The sequence below is a fragment of the Arvicanthis niloticus genome, chromosome X (genome assembly GCF_011762505.2).
Source record: "Arvicanthis niloticus isolate mArvNil1 chromosome X, mArvNil1.pat.X, whole genome shotgun sequence".
NCBI lineage: Eukaryota > Metazoa > Chordata > Mammalia > Rodentia > Muridae > Arvicanthis > Arvicanthis niloticus.
The window spans coordinates 108,847,337-108,868,123 of record NC_047679.1 but is presented as its reverse complement, the minus strand read 5'-3'; the positions used below and the strand labels follow the sequence as shown (position 1 = coordinate 108,868,123).

At 37.4% G+C, this 20,787-nt stretch overlaps 1 protein-coding gene across 14 annotated transcripts in view; it reads left to right on the top strand.

The window, feature by feature from the left end:
* The window catches only part of Enox2 (ecto-NOX disulfide-thiol exchanger 2), a 267,961-nt gene that overhangs the window by 233,796 nt on the left and 13,378 nt on the right, over nucleotides 1-20,787 (top strand). For all 14 annotated transcript variants that reach the window (XM_076918959.1, XM_076918964.1, XM_076918962.1 and 11 more), the window contains 2 exons: nucleotides 3,773-3,887; nucleotides 18,299-18,480. In XM_076918959.1, coding sequence (XP_076775074.1) covers nucleotides 3,773-3,887; nucleotides 18,299-18,480 — 297 coding nt within the window. The remainder of the gene's footprint in view (nucleotides 1-3,772; nucleotides 3,888-18,298; nucleotides 18,481-20,787) is intronic.

The following is a 20,787-nucleotide window of genomic DNA, read 5'->3' as shown; positions in this document are numbered from 1 at the left end:
AAGGAACAAAATAAAGATGTTTATATGGGATAAGTTACATTGGAAAGCTTTGGATGTTTCTTATATTAAAACCCAGTGGGAACTATCCTAGGTAGGATATTCTCAGCTTAGAACCTAGGAAATTAATAGCCAGCCTGTGGTGTCTAAATGATTGCAAGTAGCTCTAAAATGTATAGTTCACATTCTTACTTGTTTTAGTATATATATATATATATATATATATATATATATATGTGTGTGTTTGTGTGTGTGTGTGTGTGTGTGTGTGTGTGTGTGTGTGTGTATACACATTCATATGTGTCTGAGGGTGTGTGTGTGTGTGTGTGTGTGTGTGTGTGTGTATTTGAAGGCCAGAGGGCCATACTCAATGTCTTTCTCAATTGTTTCTCCACCTTATTTTTTCAAAGTGTCTTACTAAACCTGCAGCTTCATAGACTGGCTGGCTAGCAAGCCACAAGACCCTCCTGTCTCCAGCTCCCAGCACTGTACCAAGATTTTTACCTGGGTACTAAGGATCTAACGAGTCCTCACCTTTGCATGGCAAGCACTTTACTAGCTGGGCCATTTCCAAAGCCCCTCTTATATTTTTTAAAGAGACTTTTTTTCAGTAATCACCATGGCTGTCCCAGCTCCCTTTCAGCTTAGAAAAACCTCATTCATCATTTCTGAAGCTAATAACTCTTTTGATGATGACTTATTGCATTTATGTTTATCTGGAAAAAATCTTAGTTTTATCTTCATTTTAAAATTTTTTTCCAAATGTGAAATTCTGAATTGGTAGGTATTTTAATTTCTCCACAAACTTTAATGAGATTGTTTTGCTGTTGATTTTCCTCTATATATAATATACAATTGTCCTTTAGCTACTTTTAAGAGTTTTTTACTCTTTTTAATTTCCTGTGGTTGGACTATGTACGATGTTCCTAGACATACTTTATTTCACATAGGTTCTGCCTTGGGTTCACTGAGATCCTTGGATAAGTGGATTAATTCCCTTAGTCAAATTTAAGAAATCATCAGCCACTATTCTTCCCTTACTCTCTTTCTAAATTCAATCACATGTAGGTTTAAACTTCAACATCCAATCCCACAATTTCCCAAGGCTCTGATAATATCTGTCCCATTCTTTTAATTGGGTGGCATGAATGTATCAGTCTGTCAGTAGTCTTTAAGTCCCTAATTTATACACAGCACTTCTTGTAAGACATTTTTCTCTGAAGAGATTCCTTCTGTAGAGGAATTGTAATCCAGCAACATGGCTGCTCTGATCACAACTAAAACCCTTCTAGGTCTGTATGATCTGACTGGAATGCAGACATGCCCTTAGTATACACCTTTAGTTTCTCTGGCTGGAATCTTTTAGCATACACCTTTAATCCCAAACAGTGACAGCTAATTGAAGGGCAAAGTGACAAATCAGGCCAAAAAAATGACAGATGAGCCAGACATAGGATATACCCAACTCTCAGGAGAACAGCTTTTTAAAGGCAGTGCAGTCAGTTGGGAGTTGAGTTAATTGAGAGTCAGCACAGCCAGTTTAGTTGAGTAGAGCTGAGTCCTTTTCACTTCTGTTCAGTCAGTTGAGTTCAGTACAGGGGAGTTGAGTCAGTGAGTTGGGAGTCTGCAGTGAGTGCAGTGGAGTTGAGTTCATTCATGAGTTCATGCAGTTCAGTTCATACAAGCAGAGACAGTTGAAGCCAGAGAATAAGAAGCCAGATTAGAAAAAAATTAGCAAAGTTAGTTTGAAGCCAAGCACAGCAATTTAGTAAGAAGCCAAGAAAAACCAGATTGAATTAGTCAACTTGGAGAGGAGTTTGAGCCAGAGCAGCTGAGTTGAACCAGCCAGAGCTCAAAAAGAACTAGGGATGGGTGAGCTTATTCATCAGTAAGTCTCAGAGGCTGAAAATATTCTAGGCCTAGATTAGATTGAACAGAGGCTAAAAGCTTCCAGGCCTAGGTCTAGGGATAGTTTGTACAGAGAGAGAAATGCCCTGGACTCAGCCCAAGCCGTGTATTTGTAGAGCTTAAGGATGGCTCTCATCTCCTCCCTACATCTGAAGGAATAAAAGTTATTTTACATTCCTCACACCCAGAAGTTGAAATTCTAGAAAAATATATCTATACAGTAAATTTTAATCCAATTCTGGTCACTCAGCTTTGTGATTCATAAGTGTAGTGTTTAACAGGAACTACTTAGCCTTAAGTTAGTATGAACATGTGGGTGTATATGTGCACATGTTCATATGCATGTTTGTGCATGTGTATATGTCTGTCTATGTAGGTTTCTTATTCATATTACATCTTGGATATACTAGCTGTTCTTGGATCTGCTGTTGTCTTATTTTGTGGAGTGACTTTTATCATCTAATCAATTCCTCATTATTCTACTCCTTTCTATGATAAAAAATTCTTCGCATTAAGTATTTCTTGATTAAATTTTTGTTCTGCTGATTGAACTCTATCACCAGTTGCTGAAAAATCATTCAGTCAAAACTTTTACTATACAAAGATATGTGGAAGTAACTGACAATAACATCATGAAGGTATACAGTAGGAACTCTTTTTTCTTAGTTCATTATTTCTAGATCCCAAAAAAGAAAACTTTTATCCTTTCCTATTTTAAGCTAAATGAATCTGTTGGATATTTTTAAGGTCTCTGACATTCTGATGAGATTCTCCATCTTTTTATTCAATCTGAGCATAATTCCTTGATACCAAGAAGATAATTAAATAGCTACTTTGATTCTTTGTTTACTGATCATTTCAAGGTTGCTAAGCTAGAGGTTTTTATCTGTTGGATAGCAGTTCCCAATATCAATTTAACTCCTTTAGCCTTAGCCAAACTACTTGGAGCCTTCTGTGCTTTTTTGGTTGAGAAAGCATGCAAAAATGTGAACATGTTTTTCACTGTAGACTGTAAAGAATCTGTGTATGTATGTATGTATGTATGTATTATGTATTCCCCTCTCCATTATCTTCCCTTTCCTCCATTCAGTCCTCTCTTCACACATACACACTTCTTTCTAAGATCTCTTCCTTACTTTCCAGTGGCTGCTTTTCCACTAACCACTCTCTTCCAATTGTTTAAGCCACAAAGGCCAGGTTTTCTATTAGAAATTTAATACCCTGTGACTAACTCTCATCTTCTCTCAAACTAAGAGGACTTTTAAAATTTGGGAAACTTGTCTGTAGTTTGTTTTTTCACTTCTTCCAAATGCCAATTCCTCATTATATTACTACATTTATTTACTCCCCAATGACATCAAGTAGTGATACATTTCATTTTGTCCAAACATTATAGTTATTATTCATGAGAGAGTTAGCCTGGTAGAAGTTTACTCTTAGTAGTTCATTTTCTTCTGTATCTTCTGAAACTATAAAATCTTGGTTTAGAACTCTGTTCAGCAGACCTATTGGAAGACAGGAAATAGCAAACAGCAAAATGAAAGTGACCAACATGGGAAGGTATAAATGACAAAACATTAAAGGGAAATTTCAGAGAGCCACACAGATAAGAGGTAAGTCTTTTGTGGCCAACTCATCTTTCTAATATGGAATGGACTTAAGAATCATAGGCTGCTAGAGCTCTGGGTCTGGAAAGAAAGCTTAGTGCAAAACAGAGTGCACCCAAGTGTGCCTTTTAGTGAGACAATTTAGCCTCAATGTTTCCTTGAGAAACCCTGAGAGTGTTTAATATGTCCCCATAACTCAGTCCATTTCCCCAACATGTTCCAGATTTTCCCCCTCTAAAACCTATACCTTTTAACCATAGGAAATTCGCAACATTCATAATGATGAATTAATGGGAATCAGGAGAGAAGAAGAAATGGAAATGTCTGATGATGAAATGGAAGAGACAACAGAAACAAAAGAAACAGAGGAATCAGGTAATGATAATTCTGGTGTGTTTTACGTAATAAGCATTTACTTGCAGTATAATCATATAATTTAGGACAAACTATCAAGATTTTTTATGGGTTCATAGATGGATCAGTTGGTTAAGTGCTTACCATGCAAGCATAAAGACCTGAGTTCAGATCTGTAGTAGCATATAAAAAATTAAAAGCTGGGAACAGGGACACATACATCTGATCTCAGTGCTCAGGAGATGGAGACTAGAGAATCTCTGGAATTTGCTATCTAGCCAATCTAGCCAAATCAGTAAGCTCCGGGTTTAACAAGAAACCCTGTTTCAAAACTGCAGCAGTAATTTCTACTTCTACATGTCGGTGCACATGCATGGCACACACATGTGCACATCAAATAACATATGCACAATTTTAAATGACAGTTTTGAATAATGAAGAAAATTAAATATTTCCATAAAGTCACAAGGTTTAAAATCTACAAAGTAAAAAAAGATATATCTTAAATATATAATATTGCAGTTACTTAGCAAATATATTAAGAACTAAATAAAAGCCCACAAACAGTTGTCTACTGAAGATGTTTATTTTAATCTAGTACAGTCAAGAACTCACAGTAAGAGAAAGGCTATGGTGTTGACACCCAGTACGCCTATAGGGTAATCTTCTAGAACAATAAGACAACACCTTGCCCATTAGTTTCATCATAAATTATCATGGGTGGAAGATGACTAATAGAGTGAATACCTGCCACCAGACCAGTTTTTCAGGTAAAGGATTGCAAATTATCTTAGGACATAAATTATAAGAAAGTGCAGTAGAACAAGCATTGTGCTGAGGAGATGGCTTGGTATGTAAGAGTATTTACTATGCAAACAAGAGGACCTGAATTCAAATCCCCAGCAACCACATAAAAAGCCAAGCATGGCCATGAATGTCTGTAACCACAGTACTGTTAAGGGCTGGGAGGCACACAAGATTATCAATGGAAAATGATAGACCAAAATACCTAACATGTTTCTCTGGCCTCTATGTGCACATGTGGTTGTACACGTCTGTCCACAACATGCCATATACCACATACCCCCACATTTTTTTAATCAAAGCACCAGGCCTAGTGTTCAAATCTCTGATTTCTAGTCTCAGATTTGGGAGAGACTTCTCCCACAATCACCTTCTGTGTCATAACATCTCACTTGGAATTTGTGGTGCTTGGATTAATTCATCCAGTCATTTTATAGCTGTTAGATGCCAAGCAAGATGTAACAATTGGAAGTATACAAGTAATTTAACGTCTCTGCCTTTTGCCTTTTGCTAGGGGGACAGATTGATTGACCAAAACTTAAATGTGCAGTTCCCAGTCCCAGTGTTTATATATTGAAGTCAGAGGCTCTAATCCCATGTCCACTCTATAAACAGAAAGAACACCATCAAGTCAGACTTTGTAAAGACATGCATTCGCTGATGCATGGAATTTCCTGTTTTTGTAATATGCTTGATCCATAAATGTACAAACTACTGTCTGCGCTAGATACTATATAAGCAGTGGATAAGCATTTGCAGAATAGTGGCCTGCTGCAAGTGAATACTGCAAACCTATTGCCAAATAAAGAAAAGACTGTAACAATAATGGAGCCATGCAATTATTTAATCGCTTCTCTAAGATACACTATAGCAGATTAATTATGACTCAGAGGTTGCCTCCACCTCAGTATCTCTGACATCATATACAGTGTCTACGCTGTTACAGTGGAATAAATGCAGCCTAAGTCTGAGCAACCACTTGATGGATTGTAGAGTTTTTGGAGTTATTGGAGGAAGTGCAGGGTGTGTGGAAAATTCATATTGAATGCACTTACTAGGGATATATAATTGCATTTTGCTTCTGTATCTCTTCTGAGTTAAAAGCTGTATTGGCTACTGCACAGAATCTTATTCGTTTAGAGACTGGAAACTCCCTGACAGATCATCTTATAGCTATTTTCTTTCCTGTTCCACATGCCAGGATGCTGCTTTGTCAAATAAAGCTATCTACAATAGACTTAATGGAGCTTACCAAATAGCTTTTCTCCCAGAAGGTTTCAATTCATTTTAATTCAAGGACTTTTGTGCATTCTTCTTCCCCTCGATCGTATCTAATTCTGTTATCTCACTTCTGTACTACTCAACTGTAGAAATCTTGCTCCATGTGAGCCAGCAAGAGTCTCCTTGGTTTTTATCTAAATCGGCTACATGTTTTTAGCTATCACTTGTTGCCAATTAAAAGCTTAAGCGTGTAGACCTCCCAGTTGTTTTCTCTCACTGTGCTTCCCAGGCTTGACTTCCAGGGCCTATAGTGCATTCCTGGGTAACTTTTACTACACAAGCAAAGGAAAACAAGTCTTACCTTGTCATGCCTCAGAATTTCTGTTCTTCCAGAGACTCAGTGTTAGCCCATATTTGTGGTACAGTACTTGCAATAGAAGAAAGGACTGCATGCCAGTCTATTCAACAGGGGGAAATCACATTGGAGCAAATTGGGTATTGTGAAATTGCTTCAATCTATTGTCAATCATGTGCCCAGTAAGCAGAAGGGCTAAAAGGAGCTGTACTTTTCTCCATCTCCATTTTTCCTTTTTTCAGTTAGATTAGTGGTTATCAGGGCTGGTCCACCTAAAAATCATTTCCTTAAGCATACGAACTGTCAGTCACAAGATACACATTCTATAATGAATAATGTATTTTATATGTGCAATTTGCTGTGAGAATAGACATTAAATGCTAACAACCCCCATGTACCTTTGTTCACTGGTAGATATGTTAATTAGATTACATAAATCATTGTACAAGGGACACATATATGGAAAAATGCCTTGTAAACCTTGAGCATGTATAATTATCAGTCATAACTCAATAAAGCTGAAGAAAATTAAAATTAAAAAATAGTTATGAGATATACAGAGTCTGATCCAGTAGGTGTTTGATGGGATTTCAGAAACTTCAATTGTTTAGATTCTGGCAGTTTAGGAACCATATTTTGGAAACAGCAAACTATACAAAGTCTCCTTGACTGTTTTAGCCAAAATATTCTTTTCCTCATTTCCTCCTCCCCATCCTCTACCTTCCACTATTCTCACTTTAAGAATTTGACCAATTAATTATTTCTGTGTCCTGCAAGCTAACAGAAATATAAATATATATAAATCTGCATAAGTTAAAAAACTTACTTGGCTGATAACCTAGAAAGTACTGATAAGAATCCAGCCTGGGCAATAGATATCAGTGTGATCCAGAGTAGTCTCAGTTGGTCAGGGCCTTGAAAGGGGAACAGGTCTAGAACAGAGGTAAGAGAGCATCCTGATGGTGCACATGAATAGAAGTAGGGAATCGATGGTGTAAAAGGGCAAGCTATGTGCTGGAAGATAAAAGATTAGGAAGGCACATTGGGTCTGATATCTGGAGGAGAATGCATTCTAAGCTTATATTTAGCATAATAAGCAATAGGGCACCATAAGCACATCAGACCACAGCACTTCTATGATGAAAGCAGCATGAAATCTACTTTTTAGAATATAATTTAAGAAAAAAGACAGACCAGTCAGTTTCTGTTATAGGAATAGAGTTGTGAAATAATGAAGACTGTGTCTAGAGTGATGTCACTGGGATGAAGAAGATGCGAGAGACCTTCATAGGGGAACAGATGAAAGGCTTTAGTGTCAGACTGCAGCATAAGTGAAGAAAATTAAAGAGTGTAAACCGAGCCTCTTCTCTAGTCTCAGAGACTAGACAGCAGATGAGCATATTCACTAGAGCTGGAATAGCAAAGTACTATATACAGTGAGAGACAAACAGTCGAGGTCTTATTGTCTTCATTTTTTGAGGACTAAGAAATAAGGTGGAATTATCAGCAGACTTGGTTCCTTCTAAAGGTTGTAGAACTGTTGTGAGAGTCTTGGTTTCTTTAAAAAAAAAAAACAGTTAGGTTATGTGACTGTGTTTTTGCTTTAATCCTGGGTGTGGGGTAAGAGGCTGTTTCACAGCAGGTGATAATTTGTCTCCTACATTAGCAGGGGTGTGATTTTTGCCAGCTGAGGATAGTTTAATTCTGGGGACACTGGAGAAGGATAAATGGGAGAGCCCTGAGAGGGGCTGAGGTGGCTGCTGCTCCAGAGCTGCCCCAGCTTCTACTGCTTCCTGCTGGTTCCTGCTGCTTCATTTCCTGGGTTGTTTCTTTGCTGTTGTTAGATTGCTGAATATTCTTAAGACCTTGAACATTGGATGTCCCCTAGTTACCCAATACTCCTAATCAACAGGAAAGAGTCTAAAGAGGTCTATGGCCATTTTCCCATTAACCTTCTTTCTCTTCTTCCTAGTGCTGGGGACAGGGGGTGAGAGGGATTGGAGTGGAATAGGATTGGAAAGGTAGAGGTATAAGAACCCAATTAAATAGCCAAAAAGTATGCCAACATGGTACATAATGTGTTCTGACCTTTCCCCATTTCCGGCTGTTTGGCAGCAATCATTGGGAATCTTAGGCATAGAGGTATATTATCCCAATCTCTGCCTTGATGCTCACATGAAATCTGTCTGTCTCCATGCCCAAATTTCTCCTTTCTGTAAGGGAACCAATCATTGGGTTATGACCCATCATAATGGCTAGAGTATAATTTGGTTACTTCTGTAAATGCCTTGTTACTAAGCAAGATCCCATTCTTAGAACTTCATCATCTTTGGGATGGTGGGGAGGAGTACAAAGTAAACCACAGAACAGAGCTTGCATAAATGGACTGAAATTAAAGGACTTGTTGTTATGGTTGAGGTTGATGTGGAGGAGGCAAGGGGAGGCAGAGTCTTGCTTTGAGCCAAAATTGCTCTGGAACTCATTCTGTAGCCCAGACTTTCAATACTCTTCCTGTCTCTTCTTCCTGAATTCTGAGATTACAAGTGTTTGCTTTTAAAGTTGTTTTTGATGTTCAACAAAAAAGGGAAGACAGTTATAAAGAATGTCACTTCTTCAATACTAGAAGATGTAAGAACATTTCTGGGAAATTGTGGAAGGAAAAAAACAAAACCAAAAACAAAATGGACCCAAACTTGGATGAAGCTTTCATTTTAAAGAGAATTTTCTCTGACAAAAGAGAGAGGTAAGCTGAAAGTATATATGCAGCCCAGACTTCTGTGTATAGTAAAAGATCAGTCACCCATTAATCACAGAAGCTATTTAGAAATAAAATTATGAAGAGTGAGGAATAGATATCAAGTATATATTGTAGAAATCAGAGAAGAAACAACAAATAGTTGAGAGATGCCATCAGCAGTGGCCAACCTGAGTCCATATTAACCTAGCTGCCTAGTTCAGCAGCTTCCTTTAGAAGTGCTCTGAGGCCCAGGAGAAAAAGCAGAGAACGTTAAGTCGACTGACCATGAGCTATAGCCAGCATGGTCAGACTGGTCAAAGGTTTTCAGGAGGCTGGAGAAACATAGGAGTTGACAGTAGAATTGATCAAAAAAAAAAAAAAAAAAAACAATTTGGAGACTGGGTGAAGTTAGCCACTCTAAGAGTTTAAGGATTTAGAGAAGAAAACAGTCTTGGAGTGATCAAGGGCAAAGAGACAATTAACCAGGGAGGGCAAGTCTATATTTGACAAAGAGATGTAGGTGTCATAAAGGGGAACTATGGTGTCTTAAATGCATCTGTGCTGGCAGAAGACTGGCTGAAGTCAAAATAATGGCATACAGAGGCAGAGAGAATCAAAGAGCACTTGAGATTTTGCCTGAAGCCCCTTATAGCCACTTCTCTAGGTTGTACTTGGATCATCTCCCTCTCTGTTGTTTTGAACTTTTACCCTTTGAGACTCGTTCAGGTTCAGATGTCTTCTGAGATTAGAGAGAAATGCTTAACATATTCTTTCTATCATCTTGTAACATTGTGTAGCATCTTCTATAATGAAAATTTACAAGAGTAGCTGAATCAGCGAATATACTGTTATTATTTGGTTTTGTTTCCTTGTTTCCTTCAAACTGCTGAATATTTTTAATATTCAGAATCTGTTTCGACTCTTCATTGTACAGACACATGTCTGAGATTTTGCTTTCAGTGGCTCCTCTAGGAGTAGGTGTTCACAGCCGCCTTCATATTTTCATATTGTCATGAGAAACTGGCAGCCCTCAGATCTAAGAAGCAATTGGCATAAAGAAAACCGTTTCCCACATAGGAAGTAGTCAGAAAAGAGAAGCTGAACACTAATGATGGCAGAATATGAATACATTCCCAAACCGTGCTCTTCATATCAAGACAGATGAGTTCACCTACTCAAACATATTATTAAAAGGTAATATCCAACTTTTCAATGTTCTGACAATGTATAAAAGACTCCCACTTCAGGAATGGGACCAATTAATATTAAGTCTGTGAAAGGAAAGACTTCATGCCCTCATTAAAATGACAAAAACCTTTACTTCAGAGAGTGGGAAATACATTTTGTAGAGAAGCATTCTCCATCTTCTCAGCTTTATAGGTGATCACTACCTTTTTTTGCTTAGTGACAGGTATAAACTGAGATTATTATCTGTCCTTGCTTGCCTTCAGCTGTCTGTCAGTACTCATCAGCCTGACCTTCCCCCTAGACAGGACACAAGCGCTCTGTCTTCCTCATTTTCTCAGAGAGAAAGTATTTTCCCATTCGGACTAGAGATTACCCCTCTAAGTGCCCTCCTGGATCTGCCCTTTCTTTGGTTGAGCTTCTCCATGTGACATAGACAACATGAACATAAAGAAACAAAAGGGAGGGAAATAAAATGTTACCTTTTTTTGAGCCATGTGGATCACCAAATGACATTCGAAGCACAGTAGAAACAAACAAGTAGCTGTCTGTGGGAATCATGCTTTACAGAGGAACCTGCATGCTATCTATGCAGCCCAGCTCCAGCTTGATAACTGTCCTTGGTACTGATCCAGGAAACAAACCAAATGTTACATTCTCTGTTTGACAGATGGTTAATGTCCCTTTTTCTATACCATTTTCTTCACACACTAATCACTTATATCATCTTGCTTTGGTGCTATGAATGCCTGATGAAAAATGTCCCAGACACTGTGAGATGGCAAGGGTAGATAATATTTAGAGGACTGGGAATGTAAGTCTCTATGTACTGGCTTTTCCTTCAAAGGCATAAAATCCATATGGATACAGAAGAAATTAAAATCAGTTCTAGAAACCACACACAAAATGAATGTGCCCTGAAAGGGGTCTTTTATAATTGATAAACTGAAATGTGAGATTTAAAACTACCATATCAAGATAATTACATGACCATTCGTTGAAAACAAATGTGGACACAGAGAAATGCAGTGACTCTCTCTGCTTTAGATAGACAATCTAACCATAGTAGCCTAATAACCTTAGGAACACTCTTAGGTGCAAGACATTTAATGAAACTCAGTTCTTCCTGAAGGCAGATTTCTTTTAGGAATGAGGTATGTCTTAGCTTGAGAATAGAGTTCTCTTTTATGTCCAGACATGGTAGCCTATGCTTAAAATCTGGGCACTTGAGAGGAAGGGCAGAAAAAAACAAGAGTTCAAGATCATAGTCAAACTACATAGTGAGTTCAAAGCCAGCATGGACTTTCTGAGACTCTGCTAAAAAAAAAAAAAAAAAAAAAAAAAAAAAAAAAAAAAAAAAAAAAAAAATGCTTTCTGTGTATAACTCATCTTTGTAAACCATATTCCTTATGCAGATGTTGAGTCTTTGAATCCTTTATGAGCCTCTTCTTCTATAGCTTTTAAGGGGGTAGAACGTGCTTCTCCATCAAGGTTTTGGAGGTTTGGGTTCATCATAGCAAAGAAGACATAGCTGAGTTGCTTACATCATGGTAAACAGGAAGCAGAGAGAATTACAGCTTTCTTTTTCCCTTTTGACTTCGTGTGAGCAGCCAGTCTACAGAATGATGCTATTTCCACTAAACAGAAAGAAGGGATGTGACCAAAATGAGCAATTCCAGCAGGACAGACACTATCCTGACATTTGCAGCCCACATGGTCACTCTCCTGTGCTGGCTCTGCTCCTTATCTGTAGTTTTCCTTGTTCCTGACATCACAGACAGCCTGAGGTCCCCATTAATCTTTACCTTCACTCTCAGAGCTTCAAACATTGCCTTTCCAGGGGCTGCCTGCTGCCTGCAGGACTCAGGATGGACACGTATTCCCTGGTCTCCAAAAGCCCTCCTTTGAAATCTAGATTCTTCTACCATTTAATAGAATAGATCATTTTAATTGTTTGAGTTCATTATTTTTCTTTTACTTTCTACCCATCCAAAATAAACCCCCATAGATCGCTGAGAAAATACACATCTTGTCCAGTTGCCTTTTAATCCACTTACACACTTGATGTATAATTTTGTAATTTAGGTCCGACTTGCTGTCTTCGTTTCCAGATCTCATGTTCTATTGGCATTTTGAAGACATGGAGTGACAGTATAGCTAAATGGTACAGCTCTAGCCTAATGTGTACATGGCCCTAACACCATGAAAAAGGAAAAGGTTTCCTTTGATGTACTGCGTAAACAATAGAGATTAATGCAATCACCTATTTTTATCATAGTCATGAGCCTGAAATACAGAGTACGCAATAAATGTTTGTTGGATCATTGAAAGTCCTCTGACTAAATATTAGGAAATAAGCTTTATTATTTTGACCCTGAAAATATGCACAAACTCATAAATAATGAAATTTAACATGGGTTTCTCCATGTATCTTCATGTTGATTAATAAATTTTCTTTTTTTTAAAGATTTATTTATTTATTTTATGTATACGAGTACACTGTAGCTGTCTTCAGACACAACAGAAGAGGGCATCACACCCGATTACAGATGGTTGTGAGCCACCATGTGGTTGCTGGGAATTGAACTCAGGACCTCTGAAAGAGCAGTCAGTGCTCTTAACCACTGAGCCATCTCTCCAGCACCAAATAAATTTTCTTTTAAAGGATTTTTTGGTTCATGGTAAAAGGGAAAACATAGACTCCCTGTACAACCCTTGTCTCTACAGAGAACATCTACTGCACCACCCACCATCAGTCTCTCTTACCTTGATGGTGCATGTATCTCAATCAGTGATCCTAATCATCACTAGAAGTCCATAGCTTACAGTAGGGCTCCTCTGATGTGGGTATTACATACTATATTCTGTAGGTATTATCACATGTATACTGACATGTCTCCTCCATGGTGTAGCATACAAAATAGTTTTACTGCCCTTAAATTTGTGTTCTGCCTGTTCTTTTCCTTTTCCTGGTGGCCTTTGACAGCTATGAATCATTTTGCTATCTCCATGGTGTTTCGTTTTCCAGAATGTCACATAATGGGAATCAACTATTGTGGAACATTATCAGACTGGTTTCTTTCACTTAGTACCATAGCTTTGCTTCTTTTGTGACTTTTCTTGGTTTTATTCTTTTTACCACTGAATGACATTGCATTGCCTGAATATATCACAACTTATTTCTTCATTAACCCACTAAAGGAAATCTTTAGTGCTTCCAAGTTTGGAGAGTTATGAGTAAATTGGTATATAAATATGCAAACATGGGATTGGGGAGGGACATTTAGAAAACACAAAGAAGTACAACTGTTCAGCTCTATGACAAATATATATATTGGATTTTGTAAGAAACTGGCAACTGTTAGCAAAGGGCTATTTAACCCAACTTATTCGTTCTAGTTTCCTAAGGTAGCACATTTCATACGTGATGATAGATCTTCATTTCTAACATAAGCATTTCTTCCTGCAAATTTCCTTCTAAGCACCACTTTACCACACCCCACAGGTTCAAAGGAAACGTGATTTCTTTTTTATTTAGTTTACAGTATTGACATTACTTTGACCCATGATTATTTAAAAATAAGTTGTTAAATCATCGTAGCTATGTGCTCTTTTAATTACTGTGAAAATAATGTTATCTCATCTTTCTCCATCATTTTTATTTCTATGGATGCTTTATATTTAAAGTATACTTATTATGATTTATATAATTGAGTCTCTGTATGGTTGGGGACATTAATTTTTGTTTACTTCCTGTTGTTCTTGGTTTTATTAAAAAAAAATAAAGAGGTCACATTATACAACCCAGAATGGCTCAAAACTTACTATGAACCACAGTAAGTGGCTTGAGTAAGTTGTAGGGCTAATGCTTTTGGTGATTATATTCCAGATACAAATGGCTTAAAGGCACAAGACACACATCATTCACTTTAGTTTACATTTACAACTATTCTATATGTTTTATTTATTTCATAGTGTAGGGTTACATAAGGTCAAGTACTGAATATGGTGTGCATTTGTAGAAAGTATTCTATAAAATGCTTGCTTTGTTAACTAAATACAGAGAATGGACTGCTCATTAAAAATAAATTACTGTGTAGGCCAGACTGGCCTCAAACTTGAAGCCATCCTCTTGCTGTGGCTTCATGAGTCCTGAGAATATAGACATGTGTAATCATGCATAGGTGAGGGACTTTGTTGAGCCACTCTACAGACAATCTCTGTCTTTTGAATGGTACATTTAGAGCAATGCCACTTTTAAATGCCTATCATATTTGCTGCAGTTTTCTTTGATCCTCCTTGTTTTCTTTTTTTAAAGTTTTGTTTTTATTTATTCACATCCATTATTTTACATAACTTTTGAGATTTTTTTAAAATATATTCTTTATTTTCTTTTTTTTAACCTTCAAAATTTTTACTTGAGATGTAAGACTATAAACAAATGATACAATCTAGGGCCATCACTAATTCAACAACTGGCTATATACCATATAAATAATGACAGAAAATATATTATTCCTGCAATTGTATAGAATATCTATAATGTACTTCCATTATTTTTGTCTTTTTTCCTTTTTTATTGGATATTTTATTTACATTTCAGATGCCATCCCCTTTTCCCATTCCCCCCCCGAAAGCCCCTATCCCATGCCCCCTTTTCCTTTTTGCTTTTATACAATTTTTAAAAATGTTAATCAAAGGCTTTATAAGTTTGGTAATGCACAATCAGTAGTGTAACCCAATACCCAACCTAGATATATCAACTATCTTTGACTGGTGGAGACACGTGAGCATCTGCCTCCATGCCCCCCCTTCTTTCTTTTTCTTTCTCTCATCACCTAGCTTCTCCTCTCCTTCTTCTCCTCCTCTCCTTACTTCTTTTCCTCTCGGTACTCCTCCCATCTTAGCTCCTTGGTTTCTCCTCCCAATTTGTCCTCCAGACTTTTTCGTCTTTATATGGTTTTAACCAAGCATTGCCTTTGATTTTTCTCTCTTCCCTCTGTATATTTTGTTGTACTTATTTCTAGCTGTTTTGGATCATTCAAGTATTGTACAATAACAAAATATTTCCAGTTCCTCTCTTGCCCCATACATCATTGCTGTCATTCATTTGATGTGTGCAAAGCATTCATAAATGTATGCATAGTCACCACTGCCATTTGGAGCCTTACACTCTAGATCATTTAATAAGAAAAAAGAAAACATGCTAATTTACCATCACTTACTCGGCTTTTATGTTTATTTCTTTGTGTAGATCTGAATTTCTGAACTATGTAATTTTTCTTTGCTCTAAACAGCCTTTTTAATATTACTGTCAGAATTCCCCCTCACTTTTTATTTAGCCAAAGAAATCTTTATTTATTCGTAGTTCCATTTGAATAGTATTTCACAGGACACAAAATTCTACATTAGTGACATTTTTTGCTAAAATATTTCCCTCCCTTCTCTTGATTTGTGAAGTTCTGAGAAATTGTATTTACTGTTTCTACTTACTCCTCTATGGGCGAGGTAATGATTTTCTTCTGGCCCATTTAATAAAGAACTGTTTCGGTTTTGATTTGCCAAACTTTGTATATATTTAAGGGCATTTATCTTTAATGCTCTGTGAGCTTCATGGATCTCTATGTAGTATTGTATATGCCACAAGTTTGAGGAAATATTTAATCATTATTGTTTCAATGTTGCTTTTTCTCTTCTCTTTTGCCTTTCCCATTACTCATTTTTACACTTTCTGTGTTTGTACCAGGTTGTTGGATATCCTATTATTTTTCGATGAGTCATTTTTTTCTCCCTGCTTTTGTTGGGGCCAAACAAAAAAATCTTGTTTATATAGCCCAAAATCCATATGATGAAACCTACTCATCATTTAGGTAGTAGAGCTTTGGGATGGTGCTTAGTACCCTTACAAATGAGGCCTCAGAGACCTCCCTTGCACTGTTCTGGTGTGAGAATACAAAAAATACCATTTAACGGCCTGAAAGAAGGCATTCAACAAACACTGAAGAACTGGTGCTTTGATCTTGGATTGCCCAGCTTCCAATACTGTAAAGTAATAAATTTCTGTTGAGCATAAGCTACCCTGTCTTTGGTGGGTTTTATACAATCTTAGATGTTTTCAACTACAGCATCTTACGTTCTTGTATTCCAGTCTCAGAGATTCTTTCCTCAGCCACATCCAATCTAATGGTCTGCCAAAGGTCTCCTGCCTGGTGTAGTGATTTTGATTAGTAGTGTTTCTTATTCTTCCTACTAGTTTCTGGCTCTGCTTACATTATTCATCTGTTCTTCTGTGCTGCCTATTTTCACAAGTATCCTGGCCATATCTAATTCAGTTTTAATGTGTCTTTGTGGTCTCAAACTGGTCTTTGAAATTTATTATTTCTTATAAGTTTTTGTTAAATATCAGGTACTAGTATTCTAGATATAATGAACTCCAGCAAATGGACCTTCATTTGTGCAGAGAAGAGGAAGCACATTCTTTAGTTCTATGATTAAGTCTTACCTCTTTTTTGAGACAGAATCTTATATAGCCCTGGCTGTAGATCTCCTCAATGTCGTAATCTCGATGCCTCCACCTCATGGTTTGTGGGATTGCAGGTATGTGTCACAGTACCAGGTTTCATGTGTCACTGGGGTCAAACCCTGGCTACTTAAATGCTAGATAAGCACTCTAGCATCTGAAGTCCATCCCAGCCCTAACTCTCAGACTTTGATAACTCTGTGCTCATGGACAGCAAACTTCACTGGTGAATCTCACATTTGTTCCCAGTTTTAGCTGGAACAAGATAGCTAGAAGGGTCTAGCGTAGTAGTTCTGTCTTCCTAATGCTATGATCCTTTAATACGGTTCCTCATGTTGTGGTGATCTCCAAAGATAAAATTATTTCATTGCTACTTCATAACTATGAATCATAATGTAAGTATCTGTTTTACAAGATATCTGATATGCGGCCCCAAAGAGGTCATGACCCACAGCTTGAGAACTAGTGGTCTAGAGTTAAGCATATCCCTTTCTTCAGTTCATTTATTCCCTTTTAAAACTCCAAAAGGTTCTGATAAAACAGTTTTCCCCACCCTGGGGGCAAGTCTTGTTAAAAAAAGAATGTTCTGGTATGTTAACCTTCAAACCTGTTTCTTTCCCCCTGTGAAGCAGGAAGAGATTTTTCTCTGATATTCACTGTGAGGACCTGAAGGGAAAAGTCATCACTTTGGGAGTTGTTACTTCATAGGCTTGTCCGTGCTGTGCCTCCAATACTTCAATTTGTTTCTCTACCCTGGCACTGTTCCCATGAGAATTTCTGCTCATTGCTTTCTGGTTTTATAAGCTGTGATTTATTATATTCAGTGTCTCTATCTCTAGTTTAAGGAGTCATTTGCCTAATAACCTTAGTTCTCTGAAGACATTAAGAAATGTTTGTGGGCCAGTCTCAGTGGCCCCATGCATTTAATCACAGCACTTGAGAGGCAGAGACAGGTAACTATTTTCAAGGCTGGCCAGCCTGGTCTACACAGCAAGCTCCAGGGTAGGCAAGGCTAGCCTGGTCTAAATAGGAAGTTATGGGCCAGCCAAGTCTATGAAGAGAGACCCTGTATCAAACAAATAAGAAAAAAAAAAGGTTATTTGTTTGTTTTCAGTTTGTTCAGCTTCATACTCACTGTAAGATGCAGTGGAGATTTCTTCATATACAGAAAGCAGAAATGTTACCTTAGTTCATGCAGTTACTTTTTTCTATAATATTAGCAAATGTTAGTTTCTTTTAACAAAATGTTTCTGTATGCGGTTGTGTGTTAAGACAATCAGTCCTTATTTGGTCATGTAGTGCTTTCATCACTTGTTCCATTTCAAATCAAAGTAAAAGATGCTGCTCACAAGTGGTTGCATTTGGTTTGGAGAGTGTGAACCACAATGAAGACGCTTATGTATTGGAATCCTGTTTGATTCTTGAAAGCAAGCCTCTGTGCTACTGTGGCCATCTATTACTACTGTGAACAACTAAAATGCACCTTAAGTTTTTCATCAAGGAGCTTTTGGTACACATTGATTTAAAATACCAAGTTTTCATAGGCCTCGGGTGTAACATGAAAACATCTAGGCAGAAGGCTTACCATTTTCCATCTTCCATTGACTTAGCCTTAGCGTCACAGGCAGAAGCTCTGAAGGAGGAAAATGATAGTCTCCGATGGCAACTGGATGCCTACCGGAATGAGGTAGAACTGCTCAAGCAGGAACAAGGCAAAGCCCTCAGGGAGGATGACCCAAACAAGGAGCAGCAGCTGCAACTTCTGCAACAAGCCCTACAAGGGATGCAACAGGTACAGGCAGTTTGTTCTCCTGTGCTGTTTAGAAGAACAGCATCTGCTTCATTCGCCAACAAGTATGCTGAAGCAAAAAGATCAGAAGTTACTTCAGGCTATAGGTATTGCTGGGGGTCTTTATGAAAAGTCTCACTTACTTGCATATGATAAAATGCAGATCGGTAAGTATATACTTGGTTAAAACAAAAAAAAAGTCTTTTAGAAGAAATAACAAAGCATTTCATTCTTGATTTTCATGGAAATGGAGAACATGTAGTAAGTATCAGTGTTTTAGGATTATAACACCACTTTAGTTTTTATTTTATTTTCACAGTTATTTGTCTGACTTTACAAGCACATAATTCCAAGTATAGAAATGAAACTGCAGGGCCGGAGACACGACTCCATGAATAAGAGCACTGACTGCTCTTACAGAGTATTAGAATTTGGTTCCTAGCAGCCACGCTGGACAGCTAACAACCACCTATACCTCCAGCTTCATGGGATCTGATAGTCTCTTTTGGCCTCCATGGGTACTCACACACGTGCAGCCATGTGTGCACACATACAAACACACATAATAAAAATAAAATGAGTGCTAAATATTCATCTGAAGAAAAAGAAGTAATTAAATCCAATGGAAATTGAATAACAGGTGGTCAGTATCTCAAACGTGAGGTGGCCATCACCACAGTGAGCCTCCAATTTAAAACCTGTCAACACCCCCTTTCACTAGAGTGAAGGACTAGTGCTTCTAAGAAAGGATGTGACCATATTCTGTCATCACAGTCTACCAACCATCCTTACATTTTAAACTATGCAATGCATTTCAACTCTGTGCCTTGAAATTATCTAGGGCAAACTAATTGCTGGTTGGAACTTATAAATGGTGAGCAGGGAGTCTTCTGGCACTAGCATCCGTGTTCTTACTGCTGCTACTATTGTCTTCATGGGTGACAAGTAATATTGCATTAATATTTTACCTTTCCCATTAGCAAAATGTGTGAAAATGCTTACCTTCCTTTGCTTGTCACCACAGAGTTTAATTTGAATACATAAATTATATCAGAGATCTTTCTACCAAAAGTGTGTCCCTGTAACTAGCCTTCAAAAGGCTTTGACAACATACATTGTACTTTGTTTTTAGTTGATGATCTTTTGCAAGTCTGAAAATAAGATTTTGCAAACACCTTTATCATTGTTTCACTCTTCTCCCTGTGTTGCTTTTGAAACCATTACACATAGGAACAGTTGTGCCACTTCCGTGCATAGATCTCAGACTCCTAAAAATTAACCCCATTTACTTTGATTATTCTTCTCCCTTGGGAAAACAGTATTATAAAGAATGAGAAACATTTTCCTATTTTATTTCAAAAGATGTATAATAAATATGTTTTAAGACAAAGGGATGTCAGAGATGCCTAGCCTGGTTTTAAATCTAACCATCTGCTTCTTATCCGAATTAATGCACTTGTGTGTTAATATACTTAGCATGGTGCTTAGTAAATACAAGGAAATTCAATAAATGGGACTTGTTGCTGTTGCTGATAACAAATCCACTTCCTTGCCTTCTGATACGGAAACTAACATATGTGAAATTTGGATTTATGACTAGCTTCTCTATACAAACCAAACTTGGTGTGCCAGACAACTTTACAAACATGTTTTTCAACCTTAAGTTCATGTCTCTTCAACAACCAAGATACAGTTTTTATAGTAGTCACTGCATGGCTGAGACAGAGAAGAAGCTACATGACTGTGTTTGTGAGTTTCTCTGATCCTTTATAAAATATAAACAAGTACAGAAGAAATACATAAGAACCAATTTTTTTGAGTCTTCAGACATTATTTATTCTATAAACAGGTTAGGAGTAATGATAACACAATTGATATATAACCAGAAACTGAAGTATTTAACGATGAACCAAATTCCAAATTAGAAAATTTTAAACCTAAAAACTGATCGTGTATTGCATATTTATAAACTGATCACCACCGGTGCTTGGAGACATCTCAGTGGTTCAGAGGTAGTGATGCTCTTTCATAGGACCTGAGTTTAATTCCCTGAACCTATGATGAGCAACTCACAATGCCTGTAACTCCAGCTCCAAGAGATCCATGACCTTCATAGGCAACCATTCATATGCACATACCACATGGAACTCACAGAGATACATAACTAGAAAATAAACCTTTAAAAATTAAGAATAATTGATGTTATATTTATTTTTTATTAGATATTTTATTTATACTTCAGATGCCATCCCCTTTCCCCATTCCCCCCACTTAGAAAACCCCTATCCCATGCCCCCTTTTCCTTTTTGC